A 16,074-nucleotide genomic window follows, 5' to 3' on the forward strand; every position below is an offset into this window, starting at 1 on the left:
AAACCCCCCTCTTCTATTGGGGTAAAACACACAGCGTAAAATCTACCCTTTGTGGCATTTAGTACGTGCACAATGCCATGCACCATCACGTCCACCTGGTTCCAGAACGTTCCATCATCCTGTAAGCACCCAGCCTCCACTCCCCTCCCCCAGCCCCTGGCATCCACAAACACTCTTTCTTCTCTACGGATTTGCCCATTCGGGTCATTTTGTACAAGTGGCAGGACAGGATATGTGGGCTCCTGTGTCCAGCACCACGGTTGGGAGATCCGTCCACGTTACAGCACGAATCAAAGCTTCATTCCTCTGACAGGCAAAGAATATTCCGTCGTGTGGAGGGGCCGCATCTTGTTCATCCTTTCGTCCGGGTCTGGACAACGGGGCTGTGACCGCCTTCGGCCCTGGGCACAGTGCTGCTGCGAGCACTGTCTTCGGGTCTCTGGGCCGTACGCCCAGTGGAACTGCGGGGTCGCGTGGTGACCCTTTCACTTTTGAGGAGATGCCAGGCTGGCTTCCAGGTAGCCTGTGGGCCTCCCGCTGAGGTGGCCAGCGGGCGAGGGCTTCCCCGCCAAGCATGTCCCGTGAACGAGCCACTGGGGTGGGCCTGGGCTCCAGGAGCCCCAAGGAAGCACCCCCGGTGCCGACAGCCATTGGCAGGACACACTGCTGGGGGAGAGGGGCGCCTTGCTCCTGCTGCGAGGGTGGCCAGGCGCTCGGGTTTGGGGGTTGACGGCCCTGCGTCCCAGTGGCCCCGCACGACCCTCCCCCTGCATCCAGTCCTGTGGGACCAGGGGCAGAGCCCACTTTCTCTGCAGGCCTCAGCTGGGGTGGGGGAGACACGGTCCCCGGGCTGCATGGCGGGTGCAGGGGCCCTGGGGCAGTTCAGTGTGTTCAGCAAAAACCAAAGGCCCCGTGAGATGCTTGCGGGAACCTTGAGTCCTTAAGCTCATGCAGAGCAGGAGCTGCCGGCACCCTGAGCCACTCCCGTGTGTTGGCGGGATCGGCGGGCTTAGGGCACCCGCTACAGGGAGGGGGTATAAGGGTGCCTAAGGCATGAGCCCTCTCGGAATATGAATATGAATCAGGGACTCAGGCACAGGGACCCCCACTCCTAAGCGACCAGCATGTTGACCACCTGCTCCCCGAGAACATGCTTGGACGCTGGGCACCTTTGCTCTTGGATGGAGATGTCAGGGCTCCTGGGGGCCCTTCGAGCAGGAAGGACGGGGCCGCGGGGAAGTCTTGGCTACATGTTCCTCCGGGCACAGGAGGGTTTGCGTCACTCACTCTGGCCATCCCGCCCCGGGGGCCCTCAGGCTCCTCGCCGACGCTCCTGCCGAGCGCAGGTCCAGGGAACCCGTGTCTGCCAACAGGCGTGTCACCAGGGACCCTCAGTGTCTTCATCTAGGGCGGGGCTGGCACCGTCTCTCCTGGGGCTGCCGCAGGGGTCAGTGAGGTGGGGCGCGCTGAAGCGCCCAGGGCGGTCACCCGAGTGCCGCAGAGACAAGAGAAGCAGCAGCAGGTGTGGACGGCAGCGGCGCCGGGGGACGGCACCTGCTTCTCTGTCGCAGGGACTGGGGCTCTGGGGGCCAGTGGAGGGGGAAGGGGGCCTCCGCGGCTCTCTTCACCACCCACTCCTGTGCCCTTCGGAGCACTTACGGCCTCGGGAGCTCTCCCAGGCTGGGGACACACATTAGGCACCCGCGGGGCGGGCGGGCGGGCGCACGCTCCAGGTGGTAATGAGCGTTCAGAGAGGATCCTAAAGGAGGCACCTGAGTCCAGCGACTCTCCTCCGGGCGGGGCAGTCAGGGAGGGCTGCCTGGGGCGGTGGTGGTGGTGCCGCTGGGGACCAGAAGGCTTTGAGGGGTAGGAAGGGGAGGAGCGCTTGGAAGAAGGTGGAGTCCTCAGCTTTCTGGAGCCGCTGCTGTCCCCATCACGGGGACCCTCCCTCCCCGGCCCCTGCCAGGCCTCCGGGTGCAGCGCCCTTGAGTCACCCCACAGACGTGGCCACGGCCGCTGCTTTCCTCACCGTGCTGCCCAGCACCGCCCCCCGAGGACTGTGCAGCCCTCCTGCAATTGAGGATAAAGAGAAAGTGGGGTTTCAATGAAAAGGCTGAATCTTGGTGATGGATTTCTCCTAGTGACGGTAGGAGACACGGCCTCAGTTTCAGGCCCACTCCCGAGTCACAGCCGTGTCTTTTAAAGGCTGGCAGTTCTCGGGGGCAGTAAAAACTCAGGGGGAGAGTCCCAGGGAAGCTGCTTCCAGCACCTCTGCTCAAATCCCTGGGTGTAGGAGGCTCCCCCTTTCTGGAAATGCCTGCCCCGTCCCAGAGCAGAGTAAGGCGCTGTGCCTGCAGCCAGGCCTGCCGCCCGCGCGTGGGCTGTGACGGCCGAGCACCGCGGGGCTGCCAGCGTGGCACAGGGGCTCTGAGTCCCCGTGCTCGTCACACGGGGGCACCCGCCAGCAGTGCGCTGCCCTCCCCGGGGCCCCGGCCCACCTGGTAACCCCCGCCACTGCCCAGCGTGGCCCCTCTCTGGGTCCCTGGAGCAAAGCAAGAGCTCAGTACTGTGTGACCATGGAAGTGGGAGGGACCAGGAACAGAGAGGGCCTGGGAGTCCCAGTACGTGCTGGGAGCATCGCTTGAGCTGCGACAAAGCACAATACTTAGCCCTCGTTAGTGGCTCAGCACAGTACTGAGGAATCGTAGTACCCACTCAGTACTGACCAAACATGGTACTTAGTACTGGACAAGCACAGTACTCTACTTGGTACTGACTAAGCACCATGTAAGAAGCTGAATAATCATAGCACTCAGCCCTCAGTACTGAGGAAGCACAGTACTTAATCGTCATCAGAGTCCCGTTTCCAGGTGAGGACAAGAAAACAGAGGACTCGCGACTTGACTTGACCGAGGTGGGGAGCTGGGGGGCCTCTCCGGTGTCCCGGGGAGCCGGGCCGGAGGAACAGGGTACGCAGAATAGGGAGGACATGTTGGTGCCAGCAGGGTCACTCCCGTGAGTGTGTGGGCAGGGCCCCCCAGCCGCAGGCAGGGAACACGCGCTAACCCGGACCCGGGCTCCTCGCCTGGAACACCAGACTGACCACCAGCGAGGTGTGATGACAAGTGTGGGGAAGCGCTCAGCCCGCAGGTTCTCGTGTCCTGTCATCCGTCCCGCTGACCCCCGACTTGATGGGACTGAGGCGGTGGCCCCGAGAAGAGCTTGGCTCCTCCGTGGCCGTGGGCTCCAGACAGACCAGGGTATTCCTTGCGGGAGTCATGGGAAGGGGCGGCCTCCCGGCTCTGGCTCCGTGCACACGACGGTGCTCGTAGTGAGGTGGGAGCAGCCCCCAAAGCCCCGGATCTGCCCCCACCTGCTCTGCTTGGAGCCGCTTCCTCTTCCAGGAGGCCCTCCAGGCACCTGCGCTTGCCCCAACGCCCCTCCCCTCCGGCCAGCTGCTGGGAGTCCCCGAGTGACCCTCTCTCCTGCGCGGATGGCCGAGCGGCGCACAGAAGGCCGTCAACCACAAGAAAAGAAAAAGCTGGTGACGGCGAGGGCGGTGTAGACAGCTGAGCAGGTGTGGCCAGCAGCGCTGGTGATGCTCAGACCCCCGCGGGCCCCCGCCCTCGCCTCCTGCGCTGGGTCTCGCCAACGGTGCACAGACGCCCCCACGGAGGTCAGACCAGGCCACAGGGGAGACACCCACCCCCCGCCCTGGACCGGCCCACTAAAAGCAGCCCCCTTGTCCCGAGGCTGGGCTCCCTCCGCTGCAGGTCACACGCCACGACCACGCCCCCCCGCCCCCCTGTGGGATGAGGTGAGCCAGACCCCGCTGACACCAGGTCTCTCTTTGCTCTTGCCCCTTCTCCTTTTCCCAGTCATCGCTACATAAGCATCCTTGTCTCGGTCTCCGCCATAGGGAACCCCGCGCGGACACCAGGATCAAGAGGTCAGGCTCAAGGAGGAGGTACCGTAGGCTAAGGCCCGAGCCCCCCGGGGACCTCACCTCTGCTTAGCACTTACCTGCCCGGGGCTAAGGGGTCAGATGGAGTCTTGACCCTAAGGCCTCGGGGAACCATCCAGCTTCTAAAGCAGGAAGAGCAGGCCGGGAGGCTCCCGGGCGGCCAAGGGCTGGAGGGAAGGCAGGCCAACCGGTGGCCCTCAGCGGCCTGACAGGGAGATGGCACAGTAGTGGAGGGGCCCCCATCACATCTCCCACCCCGACTCATTCTTGATTCCGATCCACGTTGGAGGGGGCGCCTGGGTGGCTCACTGGGTTGGCGTCCGACTCTCCGACTCTTGGTTTCGGCTCGAGTCATGATCTCAGGGCTGTGGGATGGAGCCCCAGGTCGGGTCGGGCCCTGTGCTCGGTGGGGAGTCTGCAGGAGACCCTCTGCCTCTGCCTCTGCCCTCCCCCTGACTCGTGCTCATGCTCTCTCCACCTCTCTCTTTCTCTCTAAAATAAGTAAGTTTTTAAAAATTCTTAAAAAAAAAAAAAAAAAGATCCACGTTTAGGAAAGAGAAGCTGATTGTCCCACCTGGCCGGTGGGCCTGCCTGTTGGCTGGGGGGAGGGCAGGGCGTGTTGACCGTCCCCCTGAGACCGCACACGCACGATGGGGAACGATGACCCCCCAGAGGACGCCAGGCCTCTGTTACCAGAAGAGGCAGGAGGGGACCCCGCGTCGCCCCATTGCTAGCAGTACTATCTTCTCTAACGCGAATTAAGTAGCTACCTGTCTTTATTAATTTGGTGCAACCTGGAGGGCATTTTTGAGAAGCATCTAATTCACTCTTCCCCACCAGGCGAATTTTGTAAGAACATATTCATGGCTTTCATTAGCATTCGTATGGCTTTGAGGATTCTTTTCGTGATTTGTAAAACTCAAAGTAATTGTGAATGGTAACGTGTAATAGTGTCGATGCCACACAACAAATGCCTTTTCCTATCACAGTCTGGGTTTTTCTGTTCATTACAAGAACCTAATTGAAAATAATTGAAGGCTGGATTTTATCACACATGAAAATACTCGATAAAATGCAAGAAAGGCAAACAGCTTCGAGCCTCGTGATGTTGGGGAGTCAAGGAAGAGTCGAGGGAAGGGAGGAACCCTTACTTGCCCGCGCCCCAAGTTGGTCCTGTTAATCTGATGAGAAGAGTTTGATCATGGCCAGGCCCCGCGTCCTCCCCAGCGCGGCGGCCGAGGGCTCTGGTTAGACGCGGCGGGAGCTGCTTGCAAGAGCAGCCCAAGGGAAGCTCTCCGCCCAGATTCCCCCGCCCAGACTCCCCCGCGGCCTTCCAGAGTCCCCGCACCCCGAGGCGGCAGCCAGGAGCGTGGCACCGGTGTCCCGGAGATGTCCGGGCGGGCCCCGCGTCCTCGGCGTCCCCAGCTGCGTTCAGAGGCTCCTCAGGAAGGCCCGTGACTCCATCTCCGTCCCCAGTTCCTCGTGGAGCTTTGTCCAACCCCTTGGCCCCTCGGGTCCTCGGTGCCCGGTAGGGAGAACGGACGGACAAGGTGGTCTGGTGGGCCCGACATTGTGGGATCCCCCTTTGGTGACTCCCGGGAAGCTCTGGGATGGGGAGGAAGTTCCTTCAGAGCTGACGGGGAGGCTTCGGGGGCAGAAGGAGGGTAGGAGGAAGCCCTCGTCTGGGCAGAGGCCCAAGAGGAACACAGTCGGGATGGGGTTGAGGACGGGCCATCCCACTGCCAGCCCCATCCTGCCACCCCAATGGGGCACGGGGGGAGCATGCCCTGCCGTGTGCCAGCCCCTGCAAGGGCAGGACAGGGGCCAGCAGGGCTTCCTGGGGAAAGGGGCACCCCCCTTCTCTCTGGGCTCCACTCTGGGGGAGGTGGGGGGTGACCAGACCTCGCTGCTCTGCCTGGCTCCCCTCCCTCTCTCATTTCTCTGCTCTTTTTCCTTCCTCTCTCATCCAGCTGTGAAGCCTCCAGGTGGACCTCTCTCTCTCCCTCTCCCTCTCTCCCTCCCTCCCCCTCTCTCCCTCCCTCCTCCTCTCCCCCCCCCCCAGCAACCTTGCACTGCCCCCGCACCCCTCCCTGATGCCCCCTCAGGCCTCACTCCCCACACCTCTCTGCACGCTTCCTTCCTCATCCTCTGGGCTCAGAAAAGCCGGTTCCTCTAGGAAGCCCTTCCTGCCACCGCCCACCTGCCACGGCCTTGGTCTTCCTTACGGCCCCTGGCGGTGACCCTGGCCACCTGTGTGCCCATCCCTCTGCCCCCTGCCTCCAGGCAGTATGCCCTGGTGTCCTGTGCTCATGCAGGGTTCAGTGAGCATCACTGTGTGCGTGGTGCCAGGTGCGCACGCTGTCCCGGGAGACAGAGCCTGTCCTGCTTGTGTTCCTCAGGCCAGGCCGGGGAAGAGTGCTGACCGCCCTTAGTGCTCACCTGGGCAGGGGGGCAGGGAGGGGAGGAGGAGGGGGGAGGAGGGAGAGAGAGGAGGGAGGGGGAGCATTCACAGGAAGCAGACAGGACAGTAGACACATAAAGCCTGAGGTGACCCTGATTCTCTGTCGCCTGAAAATCAAGAAGCCCCAGCAGTCAGAGCTGGGGCCCCGCTGCGGCCACATGGGGGCTACAGATGCATCTAGTGAAACAGTTCTCCTACCCCTGGACTCTACTCTGGTGGGAGTCAAGTTTTTAAAAGACAGTGGCCTCTCCTGGCTGCCTGCAGCCGAGGCCGAGTGCAGATCCGCCTGCGTCCCGCGTGGTCCGGGGCCGGGGGGCGGGTGCGCAGCTGCTGTCATGACTCAAGCATCTGAGGCGGGGAGGAGTGAGGACCACTGCAGTCAGAAGTCCCAACAGGTAACGAAAACGAGGGTGTGCAATCTGTTTCCCTGGGAAAGTCTCCAGGTTTAATCCCAATTGAGGAGAAAGAGCTGGAACACTTCACTGAAGATTTACATCCTCACGGAAGAGCTTCATCCTAAGGACTTGGAAGCAGCTTCGAAATGTTAGGGCAGGAGCGCCGGGGAGGCCACGTAACGGCCCAGCGAAGCCCGGCCCGAGGGCATGGAACCGGCACCTTCCAGGACGCCGGGTGCCAGAGGGGAGAGGAGATCCAGCCGTGTGTGTGTGTGTGTGTGTGTGTGTGTGTGAGTGTGTGTGTGTGCAGGTGTGTCCATGTGTGCATGCATGTCTGTGTGTGCATGCTTGCAAGTGTGCGTGCGTGTGTCCAAGGTGTGTGTCTTCGTGTGTAGGTGGTGGGTGCATGCATGTGTGCAAGGTGTGCAAGGTGTGCGTGCCCCTAACCGTACGAGGCAGCGGACGAGACCAAACATTCCATGTGAAACTTGCCCCACGTCATCCCCCTGGAGCCTCTTTTCCCTACTCCTGCTCCAACAATCTTTATCACAATTTTTCTCTGTGGACTTAAGAGGGCATCGCTTCTCTCGGTGCCCGGGGTCCCGCAGGCACGCGCCGAGGGAGGGCAGGGCAGCGTCCCTGGCGCAGTGAGGGTGATGTTGGGGGGCCTCGGGCCAGCCGGGGGGCAGGGGCCAGGGCCGCAGCCGGGAAGCCCCGAGTCCTCCCCGCAGCGGGCGCCCTCATCTCCTGGCGTGGGGCCTTCCCTGCTGGGGTCTGGCCGTGATTCTCTCCCCTTCGATGCTCTGGGAATAAACCTCCAAGGTGTTTGCGATTCACAACCACACGCAGCGACTTTTCTCGGTTTCAAGTTCATTTGCGATTAGGCAAATACCTCGTCCTTGGGGAAGCCTCTGCCAGAAGCCTTGTCTCGTCCGGCCTTTCCTAAGGACACGGGCCGGCCTTCCGGGCACGAGCCCCCGGGTGAACACCAGCGCCCGGCGCCGTAAGTTACTTTAATGCAGACGTCACTTTAAACTAACCTTTTACCATCTGTTCTGTCCTTTAATAACAAATGCAAAAGAGCATAACTCTCTGTGGTGTCGTAAAAGTGAGGTGGGTGATGGAGATGCCTGTCTGTGTTCTTTATTCATGGCCCTATCATATGCTGCTGTGATGTTTTTCTCATTTTCCAGACACAAATCACGGGGAAACTGCTCTCCCCCGATCTGGTGAATTCATTTGTACAGTATTTCTTCTTAATGTGGGAACCCGTGGGGGAGCTCAGAGCATCCCGAGCCGGCGCGAGCTCCGGACGCGCCCGCAGAGTGGCACGTGGGGGATTCGGCAGAGGCACCCAGTGGTCAAAATGTAATGAGATTTCTTTGCAAAAAAAATAAAACCTCTTTAAATATGAGGCGGGTTCTTTTCAGTGGTTTTATAATTAAATTTCCCCGTGAAGGGTGGGCTGTGCCCCCGGCTGCTGCAGCCCCCGCCTCGACTGCTGCCCCCCACCGGGGACCTGCTCAGTCCAGCGCAGCCCAGCCCCTCTGCCGGGGCCTGGTGCGTCCTCGAGTGCCGAGCTCACCGCCCTCTCTAGAACCTTCCTCGCTCCCAGAGGCAGCCGGTGCTTCAAGGGCAGCTAGCCTCGAGTTTTTGACAGTAATCGGGCAGCTCCCGTCTCCGCCACCGGGTCTTACCTGCTGCACTGGGTTCCCCACACCCCGAGCAGGAGCGCAGGCGCAGGCGGCAGGAGGGGGCTCCCTCTCGGGGACCCAGATTGGTCGCCGCTGCCCCACCTACCCAGCGGCCACAAACTCCCGTGGGGAAAAGAGGCGGTGCTCAGCCACGGGCCATGAAGGGCTGCCCTCCTGTGAACCGCAGGGATGGAGCCAGGTGGCCGGAAGGAACACCTGCCCTCAGATGCTCAGATGGGGCTATTGTGCCTGAAGGATGCCACCTGATGGGCAGGCGAGGGACAGCTGATGAGGACCGGGTGGACTCCGGCCCTGGGGTGCCCGACCTGGGGCCCAGCGTGTCATCGCCTGCAGGAGGCCGGGGTGGCCAGCTTGGCGGGACGTGTGCCCTCAGCCCCAGCCCCTGCCATTCTTTCAGTGGCCTTGCGGGCGACCCTGCTGGGGGTGTGCTGCTCAGGGCAGAGCCAGGGAGAGCCGGGAGGTGGGAGATGGGAGCAGAGGTGGTCCTCGCCACCTGGGGGAGGAGCAGGTGGGGAGGGGGAGGGGGATGGCATGCGGTGGGGGTGGGGGAGGGGGTGCATCTCCAAAGCATCACCCAAGACGTCCACTCAACATGTGTCACCTACGTGGGTACAAAAAAACACTTGTTGTGATGAGAACTTCGGGGACGTGCGGTCAGCAGGTTGCAGAGAGCAGTGGGGGGGGGGAGCTGCCGTCACTGTGCTGTCCGGCTCGTCCCGTGACCCACTTAATGCAGACTGGGATGTGTGCCCCGTGGGCCGCCCCCACTCGGGGTGCCCGCCCCGCACCTCCAGTCCTCCATGCCATGAGCTCGGGGTGGGGGGCGGCAGGGGGAGGGGGTCTTCATTCAGTTTTCACTGCGGTCTCGTAATAAAACGTCCCGGCCAGCCCTGCTCTGTAGAACTGGAGCCTTTCACCGCCGTCCTCTGCCTTATAAAACGTGGTCATGGCTCCGGGGCTTGATTGACAAAAAAAAGCTGTTGACCCCTGAAGGATGCAGGGTCGTCCGAGCCCGACCCGGGCACAGCCAGAAATCCGCATACTGACTTCTGACTCCCCAAAAACCTAAGTGCCAGCCGCCCAGTCGAGCAGAAGCCTTACCGGCAAGGTAAACAGGCGGCGAGCACTTAGCGCGTGTGCTACGTGTTTCACGTACCGTTTGTACGCTCGCCGCAAGGTCAGCTGGAGAAGGGACGGTGGCGTCACGGACGCCACAAGGCAGCGGAAACGCGCTGCGGGCCCGGGCCGTCCTCATCGAGCCATCCTCGTAGAAGTGGACCAGCGCGGCCCAGAGCCGCGACCGAGAGTCAGCCGTGTTCAACGCCGAGTTCCAGTCTGTTCGCTTGGCCTTCCCAACCGCCCTCTGCAGTTCATTATCCCACGGCCCAGAGAAGCCGGTTACCTTCCGCTCCCGTCGGGCGCCCCTCATCGCTAGAGCTCTCGCTTCCTCCAGGCGGAAGGGGCGCATCCTATTTTTATTTTCTGCATTTTCCGTTGAAGTCGAGTTCACGTGCAGAATTACACTAACCGCAGGCGTGCGCCGCACACCTGGACGCCGGGTGACTCGGCAACTATCTGCCTTACAGAGTGATGCCCACAAGGAGTGCCGTCGCCAACTGTCGCCACGCCGTACGCCTTAGTTTTAGTTCTGCCAGTGTCCCTTCTGGCCCCCGGCCCCCTGGGCCCTGCAGCGCGCGGGGCTGTGCGCCACCCCTGCCCTCCCACAGTCCGACCTCGCTCACGGACTCGACGCGGGAGCCACGGAAACGTTATGTCTTTTCAGCGACGCCCAGCTTCTCTGTGAAAACACCTCTGCCATCCCGACGACAGGCTTCAGGGTGAAACCCGGGCCTCTCTGCCCCAGCCCCGCCTGGACGTCCTCCCCTCAGGGACCGGATCCTGTCCTCTGGTGCCTCCATCGAAGGAGCGAGAAGACAGGGACACAGATGAAGACTCGGGGTGTCAGCGTGCTGCGTCCCCACCTTTCTTCCCTCTGGACTCCGCAGCGGCCGCTCCGCGTCCCTCCTTCCTCGTTCCCCACGCGATGGTGGACGCGAGGAGCGTCTGCGTCAGGGCCCGGGCCACCTCGCACCGCGTTCCCTGCCTTCCTCTGCGGTGCTGTCGGTCTCCGCCCCGTGTCCCTCGCTCCTGGCACAGATTTGAACTTGGAATACCGTGTCTCGTCTTTCCCCGTGACCTCGCGGGCCCCGGGACGTGTGGTTGGTGGCATCCGTAACTCCTGCCCACCGACTGCCCTGCCGGTTCCCAAAGCAGACAAGGCATTAGCTGTGCTCCCAGAGCGCCTCGGGCGGGCCCGGGGCCAGGACATCAGGGGCTGGATGAGGGTACGTTTAAGACGCGTGGCCCCTGCTCCCCGCTGCAGGCTGACGCTCCTCTCCTTTCGCTCCTCCTTCCAGATCCGCTCCGACAAAGACAACGACATCCCCATCCGCTACAGCATCACGGGCGTGGGCGCCGACCAGCCCCCCATGGAGGTCTTCAGCATCGACTCCATGTCCGGCCGGATGTACGTCACTCGGCCCATGGACCGGGAGGAGCGAGCCTCCTACCACGTGAGTACCTCGGGCCCTGGGCTCCTACCTTGGGGGGAACGCGGGCGCCAGCCTGTACCGGAATTACCCACGCGGCTGGCACCTCCTGGGGCTTCTCACTCGGTGCACTCAGGGCGGGCGCAAGAGTTCGCACCTCTCACACGGTCCCGGGCCAGCACGGTCTGGGGCCACGCTGGAAGGACGCCTGGTCTAGAAGAAGCCCTGGTCCACGTGTGCTCCGAGAGCTGGTTAGTCCTGTGGGGGAGATTCCCGTGGCCGCCGGGCACACTCGGGCCCTATCAGCACCCCCATCCTCCCCAGCCCTGGGGTAACGCTCCTACAGCAGCTCCATCTCAGAGCTGGGCCTGCAGAGAGAAACTCAGGTAAAAATCTAGGGGCACCTCGACGGCTCAGTGGCTGAGCATCTGCCTTCAGCCCAGGGCATGACCCCAGGGTCCCGGGATCAAGTCCCGCATCAGGCTCCCTGCATGGAGCCTACATCTCCCTCTGCCTGTGTCTCTGTCTCTCTCTCTCTGTCTCTCATGAATAAATACAATCTTTAAAAAAAAAAAAAAAAAACAAAGTAAAAATCCAGGTTGCAGATCGGCACCTGGAGGCTCCTGGCTGCTCCCCTGCCGGGGCTCCCTGATGTGGCGGCTCAGGGGGAGAGGGATCCCGGAGCTCAGGTGGAGGCGGCAGGTGTCTTCCACCCTCACGGCCAGTCCCTCGTCCAGACCCTGCCTCCTCGTCTGCTGGATGCAGGTTTGCACCAGCTGGAGGCAGCACGAGCCCAAGGCAGAGGTGAGGACCACAGCCTCCTCACCAGGCGGGGGGACTCGGGGATTAACCTGCGTGAAGCGTGGAGAACAGGGCCCAGCGCACAGTGGGGCCAGAGTGCATGTTTGTAGTTGTCATCGTGATACCCGAACACCCAGGCATCAGCTGTAGTCTGGAAGTGAACCATCATCTGAGAGGATCAGATTCTCAGCTTCTTGCCCCGATGCGACTGCCATCAGCCAAATCTCACTTGGCTTCAGCCCACCGCGCTGACTGGCCCAACACGGCTGCTGCTGTCTGGTCATCTGCGCGGGGCCCATTATGTACAGGTCCTGGCAGGAGGGCTCCGCGTGGTATCCGCGTGGCCATACCACCTCCCAGGGCCAAGAACAGAGCCTGGGCCTCAGGGTGTGTGCACCAACCAACTACAGAGGGAGGGAGCTGGTGGGAGAGGATGACTCAGTCGTTGACAACTGGTGACCTCCCCTGAGGGACCCCTGACACCCCACCAGAGGCTGGGTGCTAGGCTGACTGGACCTGGGGAACTCTGGGTTAGGAGGCTGGTCCACCCTCTCTTAGTCACAAGGGTTTCCTGTCTCAGACTGGTTGCCCGAGTCCCGAGTGGGTTCAGCTGCACAGAGGCTAATTGACATGGATGAGGAGCTCCAGCCCTATGGTTTTCTCCAAGGAGTAGCGACACGGGTGTGGAATCAAAGTCAGGCTCACAGCTCCAGAAATCCCCAGTTCACTAGTCCCAGACATCCCTCTACACAGCAGCTTCTAGGAGAAACTATGACTCATTCACCCAGACTCTTACCTCTTGTGTATCCCACTTCATCCCTCATCCATCCATCCATCCATCCATCCATTCTTCCATCCATGCCTTCCTTCATCCTTGCATTCTTCCATCTATCTATGCCTCCATCCATCTACTTATCCATATGTTCATCCATCATCCATCCATCCATCCATCCATCCCATCCATACATCTGCCCATCCATCCATTGATCCATCCATCCATCCATCTATGCATCCATCCATCTACTCATCCCTCCGTCCATCCCTCCCTCCATCCATCCCTCATCCATCTGCTCATCATCCATCCATCCCTCCATCCCTCCATCCATCCCTCTATCCCTCCATTCATCCATTCTGTCTACACATCTACCCATCCATCCATCTACCCACCCACTCATTCATCCATCCATCCATTCTTCCACCCATGCCTTCCTTCATCCATCCACTCCTCCATCCATCCATCCATCCATTCTTCCGTCTATCTACTCATCCATCCATCCACCCATCCATTTCTCCATCCATCCATCCCTTCCTTCATCCATGCGTTCCTCCATCTATGCCTCCATCCATCTACTCATCCATTTGTCCATCCATCATCCATCCATCCATCCATCCATCCATCCATCCATCCATCCATTACATCCACACATCTGCCCATCCATCCATTGATCCATCCATTCAACCCTTCCTTCATCTATCCATTCCTCCATCCATCTATGCATCCATCCATCTACTCATCTCTCTGCCCATCCCTCCCTCCATCCATTCCTCATCCATCTGCTCATCATCCATCCATCCCTCCATCCATCCCTCCATCCATCCATTGCGTCCACACATCTGCCCATCCATCCATCTACCCATCCACTCATCCATCCATCCACTGATCCAGGGAACATTTCCCAAGCACCCAGTATGTGTCAGGCCCTGTGCTCGGCAGGAGGCCTGCAATGACAACATGAGTAAACACAGCCCCACTCAGGGAGAGCTTACCCTGTGGTGGGATTAAGAGGCATCAAAGCCTTTTGTCCTGAAGCCCCTAAGAAAGGCTGTGTCCCCAGATTCTTCAGACCACAGGCCTTGAGAACAGTGGATGTGGGCACTGACGTGCGTCTGCATCCTGCCCCAGAGACGCCGCTGGAAATGGGCATGTGGGTGCTGTCCTGGCTGCCCCTCAAACGGTGGGGGCCAGGGTCAGAGAGAAGGGATATAAGGGAAGTGGATGGTCTTGTTAGCTGGTTGGAAAAAGAGCTTCCTCCCTTGGATGCCTGAGTATCTGAAAGAAAATCATCGTATCTTTTCTGAGCCAGACTGATGATTTTGTTCACGGCCCAGGGAATGTGGAGGAAAACACGCAGACATAGGCCCCAGAAGCGGGCGGCACTGACACTCAGGCACACTTGGCCGCTGGCTTCTGGGCAGGCAATTTCAGGGGTGCCTTCCCCCCTTGGAAGGGGCTCCCAGGCCTCCTCTGAGGCACTGGGGAAATGAGGTGTGGTTGTTCCCAGAGCAAACCCTTGCTCGGGGCCAGACACTGGGGATGCACCGTCCCTCCCCCTGCCCCTCCTCCCCTGTCCTGCCTCCTTGCCCCTCTGCCTCCTCCCTGCCCCTCCTCCCCTGTCCTGCCTCCTTGCCCCTCTGCCTCCTCCCTGCCCCTCCTCCTCCTCCCTCCCTCTCCTCCTCCCCCCTCCTCCTCCCATCCTCCTCCCCCTTTTCCCCTACCCCTACTCCCTGTTCCTCCCCCTCCTCCTCCCCTCCCCCTCCCCCTCCTCCCCTCCCCCCCTCCCCCTCTCTGCCTCTCCCCCTCCTCCCTGCCTCTCCTCCTCTTCCTCCTCCCTTTCCTCCTCCTCCCTGCTGTCTGTCTACCCTGCATTTGTGTCCTGGAGTCTAAAGGGAGCAAATGTTTCCAGAAGAGAAGGAAGGGGTGCTGCTCCCTGGCCGCGCAGCCCACCTGCTCGGGTGCCCCTGTGCCGTTTGTCCCTGGTTAGCCCGTGACCTGCAGAGCCTCCTCCACCGTGGAGAGCTTTGTGTCCAGACGGCCCCACAGGGAGGCCACTTGCTGATGATCATGTTCACCTCGTTTGAGATTAGACAGATTTGTCGTTAATTACCGCGGCCGCTTAGAGCCGTCCTCCTGGGCCGAGGAGCGCAGCCTCTGCCTCTCCGGGGCCCTGACAGCGGGGCTGGCCCGGCTCCTGTCGGGCGTGCGCTGGAGTGCCAGGCCGGGCTTGGCGGCTTGGGACGGGGCGCTCTCGGGCCGGCACCGCTCCCGCCTTCCCTGGGGCTCCAGCGACCCCTGCCGTCCCTGCAGGTGTCTTCTCTGGCTTCCAGACTGGGAGGCTGCCCCGCGGGCCGGTGAGCCTGGCGGGGAGAGGCCGCCCCGGGGAGGCCCCGCTCAGCCGGACGTCCAGGCCGCCTACGGCTTCCGGCTGTGGGTGCAAGGTGAAGTGGGGGCCCCCATCTGGGCCAAGGATTGCGGGGCCGTCCAGGCCCCGGTGCACACAGCCCCAGAGCCACTGCACGCCAACGGCCACTCCTGGAGGCCCCCGGCTCCTGGGCCCCCCGAGACGGCGGCTCGGTGTTGGCGGCACCTCACCCCCCGCCCACCTTCGTGCTGACACCCCAGGCCCAGCGCTGGGACGGCAGGATCCCGGCTTTGGGGAGTGGAGGTGGAGCGCCTCCCACATGAGCCACACAGCAGGTCGCTGAACCAACAAGCCAGCGGCACGGTGCTCCGGCAGCCAGAGACGCGCCCTCCCCCCCGGCGGCGGGCTCCCACCCGGCGGCACAGGCCGTCCACTCACGTCTGCGGCGCCGCTGGGGACGGAGAGGCAGCTCCCGGGTCGGCCCCCACTGCGGCAAGACTCTGAGACGGACAAAGGGACAGAGACAGCGCCAGAGAGAGAATCACAGGGAGATGAGACGGAGCAGAGACACGGCAGAGAGCGCGGCGGCCGTGGGGGCGGGGAGGCACGGCCCCGGGGGGGCAGACGGGGGTGCGTGTCCCTCGGGTTCTCACGGTGGCCAAGCTGGCGGGGAAGCGGCCCCTCCTGGGCACCGCAGTGTGCGGCCTGGGCAGCCGTGCCCGCGGGTGCGTGAGGCGGGGCGTCGGGCCTGCGCGCTGGGCTCTCGGCCAAGCCGGCCTCGGAGGACACGGCCCCTGCACCTGCGGACCGCAGCCCACCCGACGGCGCCCACGCAGGGGGGGGGGGCGGGCAGGCTCTCCTTGCATCCGCTTTCGTTGCTTTGGAAACCCTGAGCTCACAGGCAGACCTGCCTTTGGTGTTTCCGGCTAACAGTCCCTCCTCGGCATTTCTCACCGGACTCGGCGCTGGAGGTGCCAGCTCCCCGGGAACCCTGTGGCCCGGCCTCCTGCCGCACCCCAGCCGCTGGTGCCACCGCCCGGCAGAGACTC

The 16,074-nt window shown here is 62.1% G+C and overlaps 1 protein-coding gene across 1 annotated transcript in view; it reads left to right on the top strand.

The window, feature by feature from the left end:
- Nucleotides 1-16,074, top strand: part of CDH4 (cadherin 4) — a 500,399-nt gene that overhangs the window by 436,441 nt on the left and 47,884 nt on the right. The window contains exon 5 of the mRNA XM_038572777.1: nt 10,953-11,108. Coding sequence (XP_038428705.1) covers nt 10,953-11,108 — 156 coding nt within the window. The remainder of the gene's footprint in view (nt 1-10,952; nt 11,109-16,074) is intronic.

Source organism: Canis lupus, chromosome 24, assembly GCF_011100685.1.
Source record: "Canis lupus familiaris isolate Mischka breed German Shepherd chromosome 24, alternate assembly UU_Cfam_GSD_1.0, whole genome shotgun sequence".
Lineage (NCBI taxonomy): Eukaryota > Metazoa > Chordata > Mammalia > Carnivora > Canidae > Canis > Canis lupus.